The following is a 23,724-nucleotide window of genomic DNA, read 5'->3' as shown; positions in this document are numbered from 1 at the left end:
CCAACTAAACAACAGAAGGTACACATAATTTTAAGTGTCATAATTTACCAGCAGCATTCAGTGCCTGTAAAGTCCGCGTACAAAAAGTATGAGGTGCAAAATCGTTGATTTAACGAGTTTAAACGTTGACAATCTTTATCGATATATTAAATTCGTTTCGTCTACGTTATAGCGTAGAAACGTCATGTTCCGTAATATAACGTTACTGATGTAAACAAGATTTCCATAGACTGGGATCCAGCTATGTATAATCACCTTGTGCTCTAAATACAGTGTTCCCGGTCAAGACATTTTTTATCTCTCTAGTTTCAATGTTTCACAGCCTTTTTCATTAAACTTTCATGGCCATTGGTAGTTTTACTGTCGCAAATATCCGTCTACCTGTCTCCGCTACGCGTCGCCAGGTAAACTCAATTTTCCGACAGTAAAACTACCAATGGCCATGTCCCAATCGTCCCCGGGTAATCTACCCGGGAGCTTGCACCATTGAAGGTAATGGAGGGCGAGCTGGACTCCGTGACAACACTGAAAAAAAAAATTGAAAATATGTCACTGAGGCCAGGGCTGGACTAATTGAATATATAGAGAAAAAAGTCTTACTCGAGAAAAGTTTAATGAAAAAGGCTTAACTGTGAAACATTGAAACTAGAGAGATAAAAAATGTCTTGACCGGGAACACTGTATTTAGAGTTAACATTGTTAACAAATATTTCTAACTGGAAAATATTTGCGACAGTAAAACTACCGATGGACGTCCGCAAAGCCTTAAATACAATACAGTTATCTCTATTCTAATGCAAAATAAATACATAATTCAATTTAAGTCATTATTTGAGCCGGTGTAAAATGTTCATTATAGAAAATTCCGCGAAATGATGTTATCTTCTTTGGCCCCTAAACTAGGTGACGTCATAGGTATGCTTCCGGCGTCAAACGTAAACACCGGGCGTTTTCCGGCTTCTTGACCGCCTCAGAATGTAATAAAATTGCTAAAAAGAAGATTTCTATGTGCTAAACGTGAGTTTTTTTGCTTATTATTGGAGAAATTACATGTCAATAGATTCCGGAATTCAAAATGTCGGCTTCCTTAGTTACAGACAAGGAGATAGAGAATTTTACGCTTACTGTCATCCAATCAGAACCATTGATACAAAATAATTGCATTAGAATACAATACAGTTATCTCTTTAATCTAGAGTCAATAGTTTTCACCGGGAAACATTAGATCAAGTGAAAAATGTGTTAATCTGGTAAATTTAAATCTGCGCAGTTTATTGGGATATGTTTTATTAAAGAAATAAATCTATGGCTTCCATGAATTATTTCGGACAAATAAGTTTATTTCAAAAACTTTAAGCGAGGATGGGTATGCCGTGTGTATGGCTGTTCTATTTTACCCCCTGTTAGATAAAGCTAAAAATTTCCATTACAACTATAGCTTGCATGAATTATTTCTTAAATAACCGCTAGAAAAATGTGTTTAATTCTTTTAAATCTCAACCCCAACATTTGCCATTTTCAATTTACATTTTTTTCTCGTAAGCTACCGTTTAATCCAAAGTTACATTTCGAAACTAAGGAGCCGCCATGTTGACGTTCTGAAATCAGTAAATGTGCGAATAATGCAATAGCATAGAAAATAAAACAACACCTACCTCAAAACTCCATTTTAATGCAATATTATCCAAATTTGGAGGGTTCACGTAACGGAAAAACATTCAGCTTTAGCGTGTTCATTCGTATGACGTCATGTTTTGAAATGACTTTAACGCGCCAAAAGCATTATTTCGCGGAATTTAATTGAATTTTGATTTTGTACATTTTTCCCGAACTCTAATAAATTTCTTCTTTTTGATATGCATCAGAATAAGTATAAAGGTTTCGTATTATTTTTTTTCAATTGCAATTATTAACACTGCGAAATCGGCATTGCGTTTGCACATAGGTTACGATACATGTGGATTTACGTGGGAGGTATATTGTTATTATTATGTACATCTCTGAGTCTGCGCTAAGTATAGATATATCGAGAACTTTATCACGGTGTTGTTTACAAAGCGAAAGAAGCACGTCATATTAGAATTGCTTATATTTTCACCATTGCCCTATTGTTACTGCACATTTATTGCAAATTTACTCGTCATGATTAGAATATGAAAGTTTGACAGCCCATGGAATAAAAAATTGAAATGTACTATAGTAAAAAAAAAATTGCAGAATAAGGCTATGTTTCTTTCCATTGAAGGTGTGTTATGCTGCAGCATAGAAATTAAGCCGACTCTGTTGTTTGGAGAAGATGTGAACATAACAGCAACAGTATCGGAAGTAACACATGCTATAGGACGTCGTTGGACTAGGAGTGAGTTAAACGCTGAACGTCACCATGAATATGATTTGATGTATGACGGGTTACATGTTGACAGCGACTTTGAAGATAAATTCACCGAGCTGATAGGATCAGATGTGTTCACTCTCACCATACACAATCTGACAGATACAGATGTTAATAAGACGTACAAATTGTACTTTGGATTTGATACGTGTGAAGTGAATCTTACTTTTGTACATGTACTTGTACTTACCAATAATGGTAAATAATTATTATTTACTCCATTGATACTAAAATGGACATCTCAGTCAAACGTTCTTACGATTGAAAAGAGATACACATTTGATGAAACATCATTTTATGGAAACTTGGATTTGGTCTAAATACATGCATATAACATTTTATGTTTTTAGTTTAAAAAAACGGTCTAGATAGTAATGCAACATTCAAATGGCAAACATAGCAAAATAATGCAAAGTTTTCAGTTATTTATAACGGGTGTTTTTATTTGTTAAAAAGTAAGGATGGTAAAAATGTGTCTATGATTATACAATGGACAAATAATAATAAAAAATGCATTATTATGTTTACAGTCTTTTCTATAACAATAGAAATGCAACAATCTACGACGAAGTCGAAGGGGACTTTAGGTTTGCACTCCGTCTGTCTGTCTGTCTGTCTGTCCATCCGTCAGTCCGGCAAATCAGTTTTCCACACTTTTTTCTTTGTGCTTAAAGATATTGATTTGATATTTGGTGTATTGTTTTATCATGACAAGTTTACAGACCAAATGCGAATCTTGTTCCGGTCTGATGATTTTGTGCAGAGTTATGGTCCTTGGAGTTAAAAAATTCACTCAAATAATCAGTTTTCCTCACTTTTTTCGTCATGCTTGAAGATATTGATTTGATAATTGGTATATAGTTTTATCATGACAAGTTACAGATCAAGGTCGAATTTTGTTCCGGTCGGATGATTTTGTGCAGAGTAATGGTCCTTAGACTTAGAAAATTCACTTAAATAATCAGTTTTCCACACTTTTTTCGTCATGCTTGAAGATATTGTCTTGATATTTATTATATAGTTTACGCCATGACAATATACAGATCAAGTAAGCATTTTGTTCCAGTACAATGAATTTTTACCGGTAGGGGACTATGTCTTGCCATATGCAATACTCTCAAAAAGCTTGTTCTATTTCATTTCCAGACAAGTCTGCTGAAAATAGTAGACCATCAAAGGTTACAATGATTGCTGTTATCATAGCAATTGGGACTGTTTTAGGCTTCTTGGTATTGCTTGTCGTGAAGATCTGTAGAAGAAAACGCCACCAAAGAAGAATGTTGAACAAGATAGAAGGTAATTGACATTTTCTTAGTCATTGCATTTTACTGAGATTTTATTAAATAATTAATTGAAAACGAAAACCAATAAAACGAATTTAACTCCAACATTTATAGCGCCTTTACCGATTCTTGGTGTCCAAACTAAGACGCTTTCCCACATTTTACCATGATGGGTAGTTAGTATAGTATAATTTAGTGACATTCCCTAATATATTTTTACATGAAATTAAAATGCAATTTTGATACAGATGATTATAATGTACACTAAAGTGTGTCAAAATAATAGGGAGATGTGTTGAATGCAAATGATAGAACTATCAACCAAAGAACCAAACCGCGAGAGTGATTATTTATATGTCACCTTACGGGTGTCAACAAAGGACACATACCTATTTCATGTCTAAAGGCAAATGGTAAAGCAAACATAAAATAATTCCGTATTATATTGGTTATCCAATGATCGAAAAAACATAATGTTGGATAGTGCTTTTTAGGGAAAATGTCGAATTAGCCAATCAATGGTTAAACCTCCAAATCTGAAAGATGCAACACAACTACCAAAGAATAAAATAAACCCAACAACAACTGATAAAAGACAAAATGATAGTTGAATATTTTGACCTAAAATAAGTGTTCTTCAATTGTGCAAAGGAATGTTTCCAATGTTTGTCGTACAACCAGGGGCTCTTTTCACAAAATATCTTACGACTGAAACTGATTGTTAGCTACATGTATACTGAAATGTTCATGACATGTATTTTTTCTCGTTTTTCTGTGAAATGAGTATCTTGTCTTTTAATTTAATTTATGAACCGGATTCTATAGTTTGATCCATTTTCTGGATTGATCTATATAGGTATTACAAAAAAATAGTTTGAATGTCAAAGATGCAAAAAGATATGAGGCCAGATTTTATGATTCAAAAGCATGAAAGTCAAATTTGTATTTTTCGAGACAGTTAGAATCTTAGTTTTGAATTTGTAAAAATACAAAATAATCTGACCACTCAGATTTGATCAAAATGTGTGCAATAAATTATATTGTTTTCATTTTCTATTTTAAGATTCACTTAATGAGGATTTAGTTGTACATGAACAAATAATGGTAACAGAACCGCAACATCGACTAATTTCGTCGTCATGGCCAGTTTGTGAGAAGACCACAAAGTGTTCAAGTAAAATCCTAAAGTCATGATGATGTTTTTTTTGTGACGTACATGTGCAGCAACGTTATATATTAAAAATTTGTGTATTAATCAATAAATACATTAAGTAGAATAGCTATGATAGCCAGTGCCTTATTTATGACAATGGAATTTTACTGAATCAGATTTTGAATATGCAATAGAACTACATAAAAGAGTAAGACAATCAATATATTCGTCTTTTTACTTTGTTACTGCACAATAAGGGCATACATGATGTTGTTTATACATCATTGACTTTTAACTGGAAGAAATAAGATCAAACTTTAATGGGTATTATATATGTAAAGCATAATTTTTATATATTTATTTTTCAGTATGTATTTTATAACGCATTTTATATATATCTTTTATTTATTTGACTAACAAAAAATCATAAAAACGAACGATATTCCTTATTAGAGCAAATTTTACGTTAGACGAAGTCCTTAAATATACATTAGTAAAATTAATTTCATTGGTTTATAGGACATGAGTTTTTGGTTACGTCCTGAAAGGTCATAAAAATTTTAAAAAATCCTGACAATTTCAGGTTAAAAAAAGAACAAGAACCATTTCAGACTTTTTGTAGTTTATGCACTGAATGTTCAAATGACAGTCTTTTATTTATAGATTCAACATAACAAAAAAAGTTCCAAAAACAAGAAATGATTATTCTACTGATGTCTTAGAATACCAAAGTCATGTTCAAATTTATCCTTGAAATAAGAAAGAAAAACTATTTGAAAATAAATAAAAGGAGACGATGGGTCCAAAACCTGTACAGATTTTATTTATTTAGAGTATTTAGAATCATTATTGAATTTCCTTCTATTTTTAACCATAATTCAATCAATCAATCAACCAATAGACCAATCAATCAATCAATCAGCCATATGTCTCCTATTTCGTAATGACAAAGTTATTTCCACATCAATGACATAGGACATCAAACATTTTGTATCTTGAGAATAGTTCAAGTTATTAGTTTCATGTACAATGAAAAGTGTGTGTGCTTTTGTGAACATTTAAGATAGTGCTTCTAAATTTTACATCTAAATTTCCTATATAGCTTGTAAACATTTCTGCAATATAATTGGGAAAAAAATAGATCTGAATATTATTATTTATTTTTTGACAGTGTATATTCAATATATCAAAAAAGTGTTTTATAATGGTCTGAAAATACCACAGTTTGTAATTTGGTATTATACTTGAATTAAAGCCAAAGTTAAAATATTTACCAGGAGTTTATTTTTGCATATTTTTTTGCAAATAAAATCACAAAAATTCTTGACCGTATTTTGATCTCTAAGGAATATTAGAATCAAGGAAAAGAAGAATTCAAACGTATAACCTTGTGAACTGGTTTTGTGAAAGAAATTGCAAAATTTAAACTAAAATGTAAATTAAACCTTTACAGTATCAGAGAGAGGATTTTTTATTCCGTTAAAGTCCACAATTTTTCTATTTGTTTTTTTACTGGATATAAATGGCAAGGGCATATATATATATATATATTTAGCCTTGTCCATATATTAGTGTTAAATTAGGATATTCAGATATTTCTATTATATCAGTACAGCTGAGATTTTTAGATAAACTTGTTTCTTTCTATTAAGTGATGTGGAAACTCTCATAAAGCCTAAAATTTCTGCAGTTGGATTTGTTATGAAATTAATGTTGCAATCAGACATGTTACTCTTTTTAAAATGTCTTGAAGATATGCTGGGCTGTATTTGAAATACATATAGCCTCAATTGTGATTTCACTTTTCTTTCCGGTGTTCCTCCCTGTAATACAGTTGCTGTGACATTTAATAGGAATAATTTCATTCAACCACCCCTCTTTATTTCTTATAGAAAGAGTCAATTCGAAGTTTATGAGATTAAAAGAGATTGAATGTTAAAATTTTGTTTTGTAACCAGCAGGTAAAAAATGGTTTGCTAAGACTTACGTAACTATTGGTTTCTTAGGTGCATATGTTTACAATTGATATAGACAGGTGTATAAGGATTTGTAATGTTTGTATTGAAAGTAAAAGATGAAATTGAATTGCCGGGAAAGACAATATGTAATTAAACCATTCATTTCAGTTAGTTGGATCATCATGTTGAAAAAAAGTATGATAAGGGATATGAGTAAATGTTCAGACATCAGTGTGAATTATAAAAGAATGTTAGAATCATTTTGTTATACATTGAACAATATAGTAACATTTACATCAAAACATAAGGAAGGTAATAATGTTTTCTTTCAACTTTTAAAAGGGTGTGTCTTTTGGAATATTACCTTCAGTTGTTATGTACTTTTCTGTCTGTTGTAAACAATTTGTCTACTGTATGTACCCTTTTAAAGTCAACACTAAGGAAAGCTTTTTGACAAAACTTTAAAGAAAACCTTTGAGCTCCCCTGGCCTCTTGTGAGTTATTGCCATCCCTTGGCATCAGTCTTAGTTACTGTCATCACTTGGCATCTTTGCAGTCCATGTACTTTTCACATTTTCATGTTTCTTCTATACTATTTGGCGGGAATGATATATAGAAACCCCTTTACACAATATCCTGGTTTGGTTCTGAATAGATGGAAACCATGGCTATGAGAAACAATCATTGATCTAGAATTGATCATTTTTAAGAATATGAGGGGACATGCTTTGAAATTTACGGGGTTGATGATTGGGAGATTTTCTACAGCCATTTGTTATTTTATTATATTTTATTTTCAACCAAAGTAGTCACATTGATATTTGGATCCTCTAGCTTCATCTGTAAGTTACACAGAAAAACAGCCAATATTGAAAAATTGTTCTTTTTAAAGTGTATTACTTTCTCACAACTTGTAGATTGTAATTACATATAGATAAGGCTTTTGAATTCAGATCTTACTCTTGAAAAAAAAATCAATACTTTAAAAGCTACCAGTTCTATATTAAGTAGCATGCCATATTTAATCATGCTATTTATGAAAATTGTGATTCACCTGGGAAAAGTGAACACATTTTTAATTTTGATATTTTACTAACTTATTGGTGTGCAGCATGAAATGAATAATTATTCACCCCATACTGTCTGATCATGAGAGAAAATTGACCTGATATATACACTTTACTTACTGCAGTTTATTTTAGTTATTTCCCCTTTCAGACTTTTCATAGTGCATATCATATAATTAATATCTTCAATGACCATTGGTAAAAGTAGAAATTATTGGTAGTGTTTAACATAATTCTAAATTCAGGACAATATATCAAAATTATAAATGTGTAGACTTTTCACCCATGAATCACCTTTTTCATGATTTTTAGGTGGACTGGTACTTACAACACTTCACCTTTCCTAGGTATGTTTTGTCTGTTCATGTTTCTTACATACTTTTCAGTAGAATGAATGTGACATGTTTGGTTTCTATACTGTCAAATATTTGATATATTTTTATCATGTCCATTTGATTATACATTCATGTCATAAAATTTTTCATACTTTATTATATGAGTTGTCATTTTTACAAGTTAAGAGCAATTCCTTTCAAGATAAATTTGTTTATAGAAATATATTTGATAATGGAAAATAACGTTTTTCCTTAGCAGTATTGCCAATAGTGAAAATATCGGCTCGGTTCTTTTTATCTTTTTTATTTGTGCATGCATCTGTCTGTTTGTCTATCCATTAGTCCGTCCCTTATCAGGTTAAAGTATTAGTTCAAAGTACTTTATCATGATGGTGTGGTCACATCAACTTTTAAACTTAGAAAATATGTTCATTATGATGTGAACGTTTTATATTACATGCTTATTTGGGTTTGACTCTGATCACATGGGTTGCTGAACATAGAAATGTGATAGTGGGAAATAAGTACATTCTCAGGTTAAAGGTTGTAGTCACATCAATTTTAAACTTAGTACATATGTTGATTATGATTTGAATTTTTAAAATTTCATGCTGAGTTAAGATTAAGACCACAATTTCATGGTTAACTTAACATGGACATCAGAGAGTAAGGGGACATGGTGTCATATGGACACATATTCTTCTTGAAATTTGTCTAGACCTATGTTTATATTAATATAGTGGCTACTATGACACACAATTAGTAAACGGGAAATACTCAATTTACACGTGCGTTACATTTAGTATCCCACCATAGATTTGATAGCCTTTGTCATTGAAACACATGTCTTGCCATGTCATGAATCTTAACATTGATCATCGTTTGTCGGGCTTTACATAAAATGCAGTATCTTATATTTTTTCCCGATCGAGACGCTCTTAATTCAACTGTTACGTCTAGTCGTTGTTATGTTAAAAGTGGCATGCGTTGGACATGACTTAAGGTTCATCAGGCCTTTTGATAAAATTGGCCGTGATTACACACCAAAATCTATTCTTAGGACAGACAAACCTGTGCAAATGAAAAAAGTTTTAAGGCTGCACTTAGATATATAAAAGATGGATGTTTTTTTTTGTGTTTCAGAAAAGTAAAAACTGTCCTGGATTTTGATGTGCATTTTTTTTCTTGCTACACAAGGCGTAAACAGCATTGAGATGTTGCCTCATATAATAATTGTAATTGTATTGCATTGACTGAAATAGTTAGTATTGTGACAATAGATATCAGCAAAAACAAATGGTAACCGAAAAAGTGTGAGTGGAAAATTAAAAAAAATCATCTTTAAATCCCAATATTTTCTGGAACATGAATTTTAAATAACCTTCTATCCTAAACTATCTAGGTAAAGCCATTACTTCAAACCTCCCCAGGTGCACATGTTTATCTGTACTTAAACAATAACTGGCCACAAACTCCGAAATAAATTTGGCAGGATCCAACAAAAAAGGAAAGGAAGATCTCTTCATACACTCGTACTATAATAAAAAAAACATTTGGCAAAGAGAGCCTCGCTGAATTTGAAACAGATGTAAATAGAGCTTCATTAAATAATGCGTGATTACTGATCGGGTATGATTTCAACCTACCACGATGGACTTTGTAAAAAAAAAACGTACGCCAAGGAACACAACATGCTGAATAACTACCAAATCCCAGACATTCTTGATGACAATGGACTAATACAATTAGTCCAAGAGCCAACCAGAAATAAAATCACACTGGACCTTATTATTACCAACTGACCAAGTAGAATGATGAAAACAGATGTTATACAGGGAATTTCAGTCTATGATATTGAGTATGCAGAAATGAACAACAATCCAATGACAAACAACCAAACATCGAGAAATCTCCAACTATATAGAAAAGCAAAATGCATAAAATATATGAATTTGCTGTCTACCTAAATTAGAGAAGAAACCCTTAACAAAATAACAAACATCGATACTCTCTGGAACATGTTTTAAAAATACCTTGAAAGCAGAAAAAAACCAAAATATACCTTCCAAAACATGCATGACAAAAGACAAACAACATAGACAAAATCGAAAAGTGAAAAGACGAGCCACACGATACGTAACAAGCCGGCATAGAAATAGTGTAAAAAACATGATAAATGAACTAGGATAGAAAGCTTTCAAATGAGGCGTAAAGAAACAATGCTTATCATGTGTTACAAAATAACAAATCATCTGGTAGCTATAGACAAGGATAAGTACTTAAAAAAACGAACAAGAAGCTCCAGTCGTACAGGAAATCATCTCTAGTTTACCAGCAATCGTTTTTAACCATTTTAAACCTGTATTTATCATGCGCAACTTGCCAGAATATTCAACATGTTGAATGTGTGCAGTATTTGGAAGAAGAAAATGATAAATGAAGGGATCAATGGTGCGCTGTTGATTGACGCCAAATGACACAGCTTTGGGTTAAATAGTTCATATAAGTCTACTTTATAAAGGACACAAATTGCAAAAACAAAGAGACACAGCTTTGAGTTTCGCGACGTCACGGGACGAAAGTTTGAGAAAAGAACACACATTTGACTCTTAGAAAAATGTAGTGCATGTATGAATGTGAAAGGCAATCACGATGAATGTTCTTGGCATCAAATCTCACAAAGGATTTCCATGTGACATTTGCCAGGATAGAGATGATGATAGATGTTCCGTGGTGGAAATAATGTTTGATAATGTTCGAATTAATTTTTCCTTAGCCGCAAAACTTTCTGTACAAGAGGTAGGCATGAAAAAGAATACGTCGTAAAAATGCTGAGTGCATTAGCATCTAACAGATACTTCGACTTTGTCGGCAAACAAAATTCAAAGGAAACACTGTGCAGAGGACACGCAGAATGATACACCCGTTGCGCAGTACGAAACAGTTGTATTCATTGCTGAACAAGTTCCAATTCAACTTAATTAGTTGTTACCACAGGGCATTAGTGAGATTCAGTTGGAGCAAAACTCAATAGTTTCTCACATAGATAGTTTCATGCTTCTCGAATTATATAAATTCCAATAGTCATTCTTTTTCAAGGCCAAAAGCTCATTGCAGTAAGTTTGTACCCACTGGTGATCAGATCTCTGTAAGATCACAAGATACTAAAATAAGTCTGATTGTTTTAATAAATTTGGATGACAACAACAATGAAACTCATAGCCAACCAAGTCATGAGTTTTGTCTTTAAAGTGAAGGTGCACCAGGATCAACTGATCCAATTCAGTGGAATAAATGTCTACATTAATTGGCAGACAAGTTAAACATTTATTGTTCAGATGAGGCGGGAAAAGATGAAGAACGAACTTCATATTTATTTTCACGTCTAAATCATTGTGATCAAGACAAGGCAACGCAATTGAATTTACCATTTTAAGAAATTCATGTAGAAAGCAAGTTATGTTTAGTAGACCGAAGAAAAGACCAGTGCGCTTGAGATATGGACAGTAAGACAAAAAACTTTGCAGACCGTTAAAAGATTTCTTATTCCCTAGCTACAACTTTGTTGAAAAGAGCTACCTTTATCGATGAAGTGGAATCTGAAGAAGATAGAGTAGAAGCATGTCCAGTTTTGGTTGCATGTTTGAATCTAAGGAAGACATGGCTTTAAATATGATTGTTAATTCTGTTATGACCTGAAGACAAAATATTTATTACACGGAATATTTCAGTAACAAAACCAAACCAGGCAGGTTGTCGAATTTACCCTTCAATAGTTGACAACTGTTTGGTGATAAATATTTTGAAGCTTTGCATTCTCAGCGGAAAATGTTCGGGATGCTAAAGAAACACTGAACGTTTATTGTTCTTCCTTTGTCCCTGTCAGGCAAATTTAGTATGCCGGGGGCTATATCATGGGCTCCAGAAGGGTAAGCAGATCCTGCTAAACATGTGGCACCCGTCGTGTTGCACAACAAAGAACAAACCCTGTGATAAGTCTTATTCGGTAGGTCACATTCGACGAAAAGAGGACCAACTGATGAAATAACAATTTTGCTATTTTCATATCTTAGACCATTCTGTTAACCGCATTGAAACCTTCCCCCTGTACAGAGCATCTGTTGTGACATTCTTTTTACCTTAAATGTGAATTGCTTGAAATCTGACAATTGTTTCATAGTCTGTTCTCACTAAAACAATCTTGCATATTATTTGCGATATAAAGGTTTGAAGTGCTAATTGCAAAGCTTTCAGTTTGAACCACTTGTTGTATTTGATATTTGTACTAGCCAAACTTCTGCTATCTGGAAACCTTTATATGTGCTCCCCAAACCGACATCTGTCATTAGTCATTTGAAGATTGTTTCTGGTTTAACAACCACACCAGATGTTTTTGAAGTGGCTGGCACAATGATATTTTGTGATTTAAACCATGTTGTGCTGGTTACCACCAAGGTTGGAGGTAAACCTGAAGTGGTCTCATATGCAGCCGGGCCCATATAACCAGATACATCTTGAATTCTATCCTAATTCTATCCTATTTTGGGGAAATTTCAGAAATTCAAATGTGACGTCACCTTTTTTTAGCGTTGATCTCTTTGGCTTACTCGGCTGTGAATTTTTATGTGCTGGTTTATGTTGTTTTATGTATCCGTTTTTATTCTGTAGTTAGTCACCACTTCGGTGTTATCATGTATATCTATTATATAGTCATTTTTATAAATTTACTGTTTTCAAAAGTATGAATTATTCTAAATACTAAGGATTTTCTTATCCCAGACATATAACCTTTGCCGTATTTGGCACAACCTTTTGGAACTTTTGGTCCTCAGTGCTCTTCAACTTTGTACTTGTTTTGGCTTTCGTACTTTTTTTATCTGAGCGTCACTGGTTTGTCTTGTGTGGACAAAACGCAGGTCTTACGTATTAAATTTTAAACCTGGAAGCTTTTGTTAGCTATTATTCGTATGTTTCTCTGTCCTATATGTTCTCCAATTTATTTGTATTGTAGTCCTGTCATGTTATGTTTCATTTTAATGTTATATTTAACATTGCCATAAAGCGGGAGGTTTGGCTAGCCACAAAACCAGGTTCAACCCACCATTTTTTTCTTAAAAATGTCCTGTACCAAGTCAGGAAAATGGCAATTGTTATCGTATATTTTGTTTCTGTGTGTGTTGCATTGTCGTTTGTTGTTTGTTCACGTTAATGTTTCTGTTGTTTCGTTGTCCAAATGTACTATATTGTATTGTTTATTTGCGTAATTCTCTGTCCGTAATGTTGTACTGTATTCATGTCATGTACAAGTGTAATTTTAGTGTTATATTTAATATTGCCATAAAAATGCGAGGTTTGGCTAGCCACAAAACCAGGTTCAACCCACCATTTTTTTCTTAAATGTCCTGTACCAAGTCAGGAAAATGGCCATTGTTATATTATAGTTCGTTTCTGTGTGTGTTACATTTTAATGTTGTGTTTCTGTTGTGTCGTAGTACTCCTCTTTTATTTGATGTGTTTCCCCCAGTTTTAGTTTGTAACCCGGATTTGTTTTTTTCTCAATCGATTTATGAATTTCGAACAGCGATATACTACTGTTGCCTTTATTTATATGCATGTATTCAGACAAAGTGGTCTCAACTTTGAATGTGCCTCTTCTTTTGATGAACGTATAGTTATGTAAATCATCTGGTTTTTTATTTTTGAAACTCTAATCTGACGGAAAAACAATGCCATCTTTCTTCGAAAAATCCCTGTACTGTACCAAGTCAGGAATAAGACAATTGTTTTTCACTCGTTCCGTTGATTGATAAAGTTTAATTTTGCCAGTTTTTTTGGACTTCCCCTTTTTGAATATATCTTCAATTTATACATTTAATTTTTGTTATATTTTTTTTTCAGTGAATAACTGCTCATAAATACTTTATAGTTTGAGCTTGGATCAAACATGATTTTTTCACACGTAATGTTAATGATTCTTGTGTGTAATAATTGTTTTGTCAGCATAACTTTGACATCAAGTTGTTTAGATACATGAACATATAAAATATTTGTTTTCTTGGAAACGCACCTTCTAATTTCATTACTTTCATAAATGTTCTTGGAACTGATCAGAGTCCAAACGGCAGAGCTCTGTTTTTTTAAAATAATTTCCCCCTAAAACGCTGAAGCCGAGGAACTGTCTGTAATGCTTGTGAAAACTATTATAGAATAGACCATAGAATTTTCTCTTTGAAGTGTAGAGGGACGATTTTCTGGTTTTAAATTTAGACTTGTTCTCCGTCGTTTTGATACGATGAATATTGAGCTATAATATCCTTGATTTTCTATCCCTTTCAGTACTGGCTATAAAGCACAACTTTTTAACAAAGTATCTACCTCTCCTTAAATAGAAATATGCCTTTGTATCTTCTTTGGATACAATTGTCTCTTGGAATTCTTTAAAAACTGGAACTATGACAATTCTAATATTAAACCGTTTTTCACCGTCAGAAAGAGTAACTTGTCCAGAGTTATTGAAGCCCACTGACTGGAAATGTCACATGCGAGCTCCTCCATGGAACTTACTGAAGGCAAATAATTGTTCGTTTTGTGTAACTTTTCTTTGAGAAATCCTCTATAAAAAAGATTTTTTCCCTCCTTGTTTTGTTGGCAAGGTACGAAAATAAGACAAAATGTCAATGTCATGGCGTTCATTAGAATCATGTTTATCTATTCTGGAATTCTTAACAAGTTTGACATTAATAATTTCTAGATGAGTTTTTTGCTTCTTGATTCTTTCCTAAAATTTGCCTGAAAGGGACAAAAAATAAAAAAGGAAAGAAAGAACGATAAACGTTCAGTGTTTCTTTTGCATTCTGAACATTATCAGTTGAGAAATGCAAAAATTCAAAATATTCACCTCTAAAGAGTTGTGCACTATTCAAGAGTTAATTCAACAACTTAGCTGGTTCGGCTTTGCTAGAGAAATCTACTGTGAAATAGTAATCAATTCAAGAAACAATATCATTCATTTGTGATTGTGTAGTCCTTACAATTTTAACCAAAAGAGCACGGAAAATCAATAAAACCAGTCGAATAACGCACTAAGGGAACATAACTGTTTTTATTCAAAAAGCATGCATGCCATTAACATCTGTGATTTTATAAAAAAAGCTCGGTCTAATGAAATATAGCATTTATCTAAATAAATAGTAATGTGCTTTATTTATTGACATAATACGCACATAATCTTGTTGTTCTTAAATTTTCATTGCAGTAGCTGAGCAATAAGTAAATAAGACGTATGTATAACTACAGTTCTGCAATCCTATTGTGTAAATTCGTTAAATAAGTCCCATACGTGCTTTGATAAAAAGTAAAAACAGTGAAATGAATAAAAGGACACGTTATTTGTACAGAAGTGCATCTTCGTTAGCCAAGGGTAACGATCAAGTACGCTAACAAAATAGTTGATGCTGCGTAAACCCATTATATAGTCAATATCAATATTACTCTTTCCAAAATGTAAAAATTACTTTAAAAGTGTTCAAATAAATTTCTATCAAGTAATTTTCATTACATTGGAGCTAAAGTATCTCATTCCTCAAGTAATCATCCCCTATAACCTAATTATTATCTTAAAACTGTTGTATATATGACTTCAATAATCACTTTTTTACTGATTTAAGTATTCTTATGGTTAAAATTCGAAAGGCAAATGTCAATATAGCAAAATGATAGAACAAAATGAAGTTTGAATATTAAAGGTTTTTTCCCCCACATTTCTACAAGTATCTAAATATAAAAATGTTATTTAGCCCTAATGTTTAAACCGGTTTGGTAGAAGTTCATGTCTTTTGCATTAAAGGAAAGCTGGAACAAAAAATTAAAACTCTTTTTTTTTCTTTTGATCAGATTCCCAGATAGTTAAAACAGATCTCCCGGATTTGTACTTGCACGAGTAACACGACGGGTGCACATCTGGCGCAAGAACTGCTTACCCTACAGGAACACATGAGTTCACCCCGGTTTTTGGTGGGGTTTGTGCTACTCAATCTTTAATTTTCTATGTCGTGCTTCATGGATTTGTCCGTCTTTTTGTCGTTTTTCGTTTTTGCCATGACGTTGTCAGTTTTTCTTTGACTTGTGAGATTTGAATGTCCTCTTGGTATCTCCAGCCTCTTTTTTACTCCGTGAGAAAATTTTCGATACAGATTCGAATAAAGGCTAAGGTGATGGGTATATTGTAAAAGGAAAGAAATGCATATGCAGATGTAATATGATGTTTATAACTTACCATTTGGACAAACAGAGCAACATTATGTGGGATCCCGAACAGCGTCCACGCACATTGGCATGAAACAGTCTGTAATCGCACATAATACTTTGCCTCCATTACAGAAGCAATGCTCGCACGGTGTGGGCTGGAAAGATTCGCCTTCTTTGTACAATTTACCATCCTTACTGCATCCAGACAATACGGATATGGACGGTTAAGGATCGACACAATCAACAAGTGGAAGAATATGAACACTGAGTAATAGGAAGTTCATCATGTTTTCGATAGGTTTCGATTTTCGTCTATGTATTTTTGGAGTTCGTAAAGTCTTATCAGTTGAACGTGATCCACAGTAAAGTTCTCTTGATATTATCTTTGTGTTCCATTAAACAGTTTCATCGGATATAAATATTAATTGTAATCTACAAATTGGCTGAATTAGCTAATGTTTGATAAAGAGTTCATTGCGGGTTAAAGTGCGATAAGTTTATTAGAAATTTGAAATAACTAAGCAAATTTCCCAACGGTGTTTTTGAAATACAGAAACCCGTATAATGGGGAAAATAGTGAGGAAAAATGCTACACATTTTTAATTGTAAAAATGATTATATTCTCGGTCCTTACTCATAACAATTACAAGACAAATCTTCTGAATATTTGTCAAAATACGAATGAATTATGAAATTGAAACGTGCAATCAGATTTTATATATACACATGTGCACACAAAGTGTACATTTTTTGTAAACCAAGTATAGAGTCTTCACTATATATTGTCATGATTCTAACAACAATGTCAAGTCTATATGCACAACCGTTCACGCAAAGTGCACATTTACGTCAACCAAGTATAAAGTTTTCACTCTATAGTGTCATGATTCTAACAACAATGTCAAGTCTATGTCACAACCGTGCACACAAAGTGTACATATAACATCAACATTATTTCATTTTTCCTTAGATGCTGTTTTATCTAGCACTAATTGTATAGTTTTATTGTTGATATTCACCCCATATGTACCAAGTGTTAGATTAGTTTTATTGATATTAAAGAAATTTCTTGGTATTCCTAAACGGAAGATTTTATACACACAGAAGAAGAAGTATACTTAACAACAAAATTATTTTCATTTACCTGTGTATAATATGACGCAGGTTTCTTCAAAAGTGATGATTTTCTAAAAATTGTTTGACATTTTTCAGTGATATCATACTTTAACTTTTGTTTATACCTGATTATTTACTTTTGACTTTAATTATTTATCCCTTGTAATTTTTTATTAACTGTGTATTTGCATTCAGGTGTCACAGGTCAAATTTATTCGTTCATTGTGTGTTAATTTACGTTTTTTGATTGAGTTAAACCTTCCAATTGATATTTTATAGAGAAGGTTTGGTACCATTAAAACGTTTAATCCCGCTGCAAATGTTTGCACCTGTCCTAAGTCAGGAATCTGATTACAGTAGTTGTCGTCTGTTTATGTAGTTCATACGTGTTTCTCGATTCTCGTTTTTATATACATTAGACCGTTGGTTTTTCTGTTTGAATGGTTTTACACTAGTAATTTTTTGGGGCCCTTTATAGCTTGCTGTTCGGTGTGAGCCAATGCTCCGTGTTGAAGGCCGTACCTTGACCTATGATGGTTTACTTTTATAAATTGTAACTTGGATGGAGAGTTGTCTCATTGGCACTCATACCACATCTTCCTATATCTATATACGTCAACCAAGTACGGAGACTTCACTATTTGTGTCATGATTCTAACAGCAATGCCAAGTCTATATGTCAACCAAGTAGGAAGTCTTACATATATAGTGTCACGATTCTGTCTTCACTGTATAATCATGATTCAAACAACAATATCAAGTTTACCTTCAAAACCGTGCACACAAGGTATACAAGTGTAGAATCTTCACTGTATAGTGACATGTTTCAAACTGCAATGTCATTTCTAGAAGCACAACCGTGCACACAAAGTGTACATTTACGTCAACCAAGTATAGGCTTCACTATATAGTGTCATGATTCTAACAGCAATGCTTTATCTATACGTCAACCAAGTAGGAAGTCTGAATTATATAGTGTCATGTTTCAAACAGTTTATACACAAAGTGTACATATATATATGCTATCACTTCTATGTTCACCAGAAGAAACTGTTTATAAATACGATTACCTAGATGTAAAATGTCAGAGATTTAGACAATTGTCTAAAACTTAATTTTATTGACACCAATTATCCGTTTTCCATAAATCAGTACATTCAGCATTTTAATCATATCTATGTTTTGTTTTGTCTAATGTCAAATTTTAATGAAAAGAGTTTGTTTAAAAGTATTATAGTTATAGTTAAGTTTGAGCGTTCCTGATGAAGGTAAATAAAGAAAAGTGATTCGGACGCAAAGTGTTTTAAATTTTTTTTACAGCACTGGGTCGATACCGCTGCTGGTGGGCTATCAGTCCCAATGGTATCATCAGCTCAGTAGTCAGCGCTTCGATACTGAAATGATTTACAACAAATCGTTCTTAAATTGTCCGTTTATAAATTTATAAATTATTAAGAAACTACGGTTTCAACTACCTCTGGCAAAGTTGACTTACATCTAGATGGATTTGTAATTATCTTCAGATCCTTTGTGGTCATATAGCTCTTCAGCTGTATCGATTCTTATAAATCCTCGGCTTTCAAACATTCGGCTTTGTGCGTTCCTGATGCAGTTAATCTAGAAAAGCGCTTCGGACGCATGAAATTTATAAAGTGTTGTTTTCATTTTTATAGGCTATTTCAATCAGAATATTCTTTGATAGAAAAGAAGATATATGGTCATTAATTCATTATACAAAATCCTTACAACCACTTTATTGACAAAAAAAAAAAGAAAACAAAAACGTTGTTATTGCTGTCCTCCATCTAAAATTCACAGTGCTTAATGCTAGTTTAAGACGGTTTCTTGCACCAATTGGAGTTGAACATTCGATTTCGAGTTTTGTCAACACTTTGATGAAAATATGCATCTTGTCTAAATGCTATGATTATGATAATTGTATATCCCCTATAACTTATCACAGCATTTTGAGCTTTTTAGAAAATGTATAAATAAAAAAAGGGAAATAGAATACCAATAAACCTTCAGATTATGAAACAGCAAAGGAAGTAGGAACAGTTTGATTTATATAGAGTTGTTTATATTCTAGTTCAAGCAAGTTTTGTGTACTTTGGAATTCTGATCCTATTAGTGATTTAAATTCAGAAGAAGCAGGCCCTCTTTGATCTACGTTTGTTTTATACGGTATAATATATTATTGTTTTAGCTGTACCCACGTTTTGTTGTCCGTCATACCGATATAAGAGTACAGTGCTTACTTAGTATCTGAACTGATTTTTAATAAACTTATTTTTACGTGCACTTTGCTATTCCACTGATCGAAGTAAAACAGAAAAGCTAGAATTCTTTAAAAAAAATCTCAACAAAGATGAATATGTATTGTTCTAATCTAAAATAGGCCATGAGCGGCAACATGACACTGCCACTAAATATGACCAAATAAAGCAGTTATACAATATGCAACCATTAGCTGTCGTGAGAATTATTGATAAAACAAATTTACCAAGACCTATAACTTCAGTTTTTATTCTTATTTTCCAACAACCTTGTGAATAGGAAGACTGTCGACAGTTTGATAACACGTTGCCACCAATACTGTCATGTCGAGAGTTATTCTGTCCGGACACTGGCAGACTGTATGCTGATTCAGGTAAACTTTTCTACCGGCTGGTATAATTCTATCTCGTGCCAAACAATTACGTCCTGGAATTAAAGATACACATCAGTCAACAACTTAATTGTTTAAAGAATCCTTAAGAATTTGTTGACAAAACTATTTATATGAAAAGTATTTTTCTATTTTTTTACAAAGCACTGGTCATATATTGAAAATTAAGTAAATTAAACCAACTGAAATCCCTCAATGTTACTGTATTGAACCGCATTAAAATCTGTTTTTTATCAACCTATCACTAAGTTTGTACTTGCATGAGCATCGCGGTCGGTGCCACATGTGGAGCAGGATCTGTTTACCTTCCGGAGCACATCAATCGCTCCTGGTTTATGGTGGGGGTCGTGTTGATCATGTTGTGTTTTGCAGAATGAAGTTTGTCTATTGGTCGTTTTGTGTTTTTTGACATGGCGTTGTCAGTTTGTCTCGGACATTACAAAGAAAAGTCTTGAAGTAAGAAAACAATCCGTTCGCATCTTTATTATATATTATACGGGAACATTTATTGAAACTTCAGGAACTAATTTTGTATTTTCATTCATTCATTCAATTAAATTAAAAGTTATCTTACTTGCCATGCTATTTTTTACGTTAATAGATTTGTTTGAACTGCCAAGGCACTACACTAACATATGTACGTTGACACACCTTAGGTATAAACTTACCGTTCGGACAAATAGGACAGCACTTGTTTGGGTCATTAATTGGATCAACGCAAAGCGTCACCAAACAATCAGCTACGGTACAACTAACATTTCCTTGGTTACAGCTACAGTGTTCACATGGTCTGGGCTGAAAATTTGATCCTTCTTGGTAATATTTTCCATTCTTATAACATCCTTGACTTTGTGGGATAGCATTCACAAATAATCCAAGAGGTATACAACAAGACGTTAGAATAAAGAGAAATTTCAACATTTTGTATAAGTGTGGTTCAATAGATATAGGTAACGAAAGATAAGAGTAACCAATAATTGTATAACACTTCTGTTGACTTATTATGAAGAATTTATCCTAACTTTTGAACAAACGGAAGTAAACAAAATGATCTGTTGTTCTTAAGTAAAAAGTTAACCCGTCCATACCAACGAGATTAATGGTTGGTTGCAGCTCGACAAAACAAACTGTTCGAAATGAATATAATTTTTTTCATAATTAAGTGGGTCGAAGTATGAGTGAAATCAGAAAATTTAACAATGGTAAATTAAGTTAAGGTAGATGGGGTGTCTAAATTATAATCCATAGAATTTTTTAATAATTTGCCAAAATGTAGTTTATATCATGCTTTTTTGGAAAAAATAATAAAAAGAATGGGTCACGGGGCTTATTTTCACGCTACAGGTTGTGCAAAATTGACAGATTTTGTATAGATTATGCATGGAAAACGCAATTTTCTGCTATAAAACGAAAACTGCACCATAGAATTTTGAGATAAAATATGAGAAGATAGCTCTAATATTATACTTTCAGATAAGAAAAAGAAAAAATGGGGTCACCGGGCCCGTTTTCTTGCTACATAATAAAATAGATAAATCCCTAACACAATCTATTGTAAAAGTAACAATATTTGAATTATCTGCCCTTACATTTGAGTTGCCTCCCCTTATGTGGCAAAGTTGGAAAAAATTGAATCAAACAAAAGTATTCTGTTTTTTTGTAAAATACAACCATAAATATAATTAAACATGTCATTTTCTATATTAAAATGTAAATTCTTACACATGAATTACCCACTACTCTCAAAATTTGCACATTTTATTAAAGGTCTAGACCGATTATTTTCTGGTATTTCAAAATCCAAGATGGAGGAAGACACCCTATCTACCTTAATATGCATTGTTGGGATATAAGTTGATAAGACAGAAACACAACAACTAAAAAACCAAAAGACATCTATAGAAGTAAACATACGGTCTTCCATTATACACAATATATCCAGCTCCAAATCGCCAAAAAAAAAACTATTTAACAGAGATTTTTAAAGATTTGTTGTCAATAACAAATGACTCAAAATGGCCATAAACATAAAGATATGACAAAAGATAAGTTCTGACGAGATTCCTCGCTTGGGATATGCCAATTATCATGTGGCGGTGTTAAAGTAAATTTTATAGACCATCTGCTTCGGGCGCATGCAATTATAAAGTGTTGTTTTCATATTTTACTGTCAACCAGTGGACTAACCAAAAGGTTAGCAAAAGAACATCTATACTACTAAAGGAAGAGACCGATTTCATTGAGCCGCAACTCCTCTGAAACCATACAAAGTCGGAAATATTTGTGATATGACGTATAAATGTAGTGTTTTGTACTTCCTAAATTTGTCTTTGAAACAATCTTTTTTCCACAGAAAACGCCAATTTTTTGAGAAAATATCCAGATTGGGAGACCGTTATCGATCCGTGTCCTATACGCTTTCGCGCATGCTCAGTCGACGCGTACCGCCCGACAACTCGGCCCACCGCCAACTCGCACCACTCAAACACTCTCACTAATTATTACAACTTACATCACTTTATCAAACTCGCACCACTAAAAAAAAAAAGAAATATAACAAACTCGAAGAAAAGATTGTTTTCTTCTTCTCTTAGTAAATTCCTCCTTTTCGGAGCACGCGTGTCACACAGAGACAGAACTCGAACCACTCGAAAAAAAAATACTACAAACTCGCACCACTGAATAAATGTTTTGAATCATCAGAGAGTTCTACATTGTCTTCTTCTTCTCTGAGTTATTTCCTCAACATAAAGCATCAGTGCATAAAAACTGTTTGAGAAACACAAACCCAAGCTGTGCATCACCATAAACATTTCAAGTAGTCTTCAAGCCGCGCTCGCGCGGGTTTTTTTCTAGTATAATAAAAATCACTGCAGGAAAAGTACTTAGTCTTGAAATATCAGTATAATAGTTAATCTTACCGTATAAAAAAATGCTCGCAGTTAGTGAAAGCAAGCTAAAAGTATATAACCGGGCTGATGTGAAATCATGCCACCCTACGCTTTAACATCGTTATCTGTATTTCACTGAAGATTTCACAAGTAAACGTCATAAACAGTAACAGATGACCTGATGGAATGTCCAGACCGAATTGCAATGCAGAAAAATAAAAGAAACAATATTTCAAACTATCGATAAGCGAATTGATGTTAATTCAAAGAAATTGATAAATACCAGACTCAATGATTGAACAACAACAGTATAATTATAACCTTTATGAATAGGTCTATCAAGGGGAAAAAAGATTTGATGGACAATTCCTTAACTTGTTGACTTTATAAATAATATCATGTGATGAAGTTAATTCAACATATTGAAATATTCAAAGTACCGGCAAACAGAAAGTTGGTGTCTGACAGATCCGGAAAGCGCATGCACGTTACAACTCATCACTGACAAGCTGACGACAAAATTTGAATTAATTTTGTTGAAGAATAGTACATGAGAAAAGTGTGAAGACAATATTTTTTTGACGAACGGACGGGCAAGGGGATTCGTAGTGAGG

General features: G+C 32.9%; 1 protein-coding gene across 4 annotated transcripts in view; it reads left to right on the top strand.

Moving 5' to 3' along the window:
* The window catches only part of LOC127734586 (uncharacterized), a 77,557-nt gene that overhangs the window by 17,873 nt on the left and 35,960 nt on the right, over positions 1–23,724 (top strand). For all 4 annotated transcript variants that reach the window (XM_052244540.1, XM_052244537.1, XM_052244539.1 and 1 more), the window contains one exon: positions 2,246–2,590. In XM_052244540.1, the coding sequence (XP_052100500.1) occupies positions 2,246–2,590 (345 nt within the window). The remainder of the gene's footprint in view (positions 1–2,245; positions 2,591–23,724) is intronic.

Source organism: Mytilus californianus, unplaced genomic scaffold, assembly GCF_021869535.1.
Source record: "Mytilus californianus isolate M0D057914Y unplaced genomic scaffold, xbMytCali1.0.p SCAF_3, whole genome shotgun sequence".
NCBI classification, from domain to species: Eukaryota; Metazoa; Mollusca; class Bivalvia; order Mytilida; family Mytilidae; genus Mytilus; species Mytilus californianus.
The sequence above is the reverse complement of the archived record's forward strand: the minus strand, read 5'-3'. Positions and strand labels throughout refer to the sequence as shown.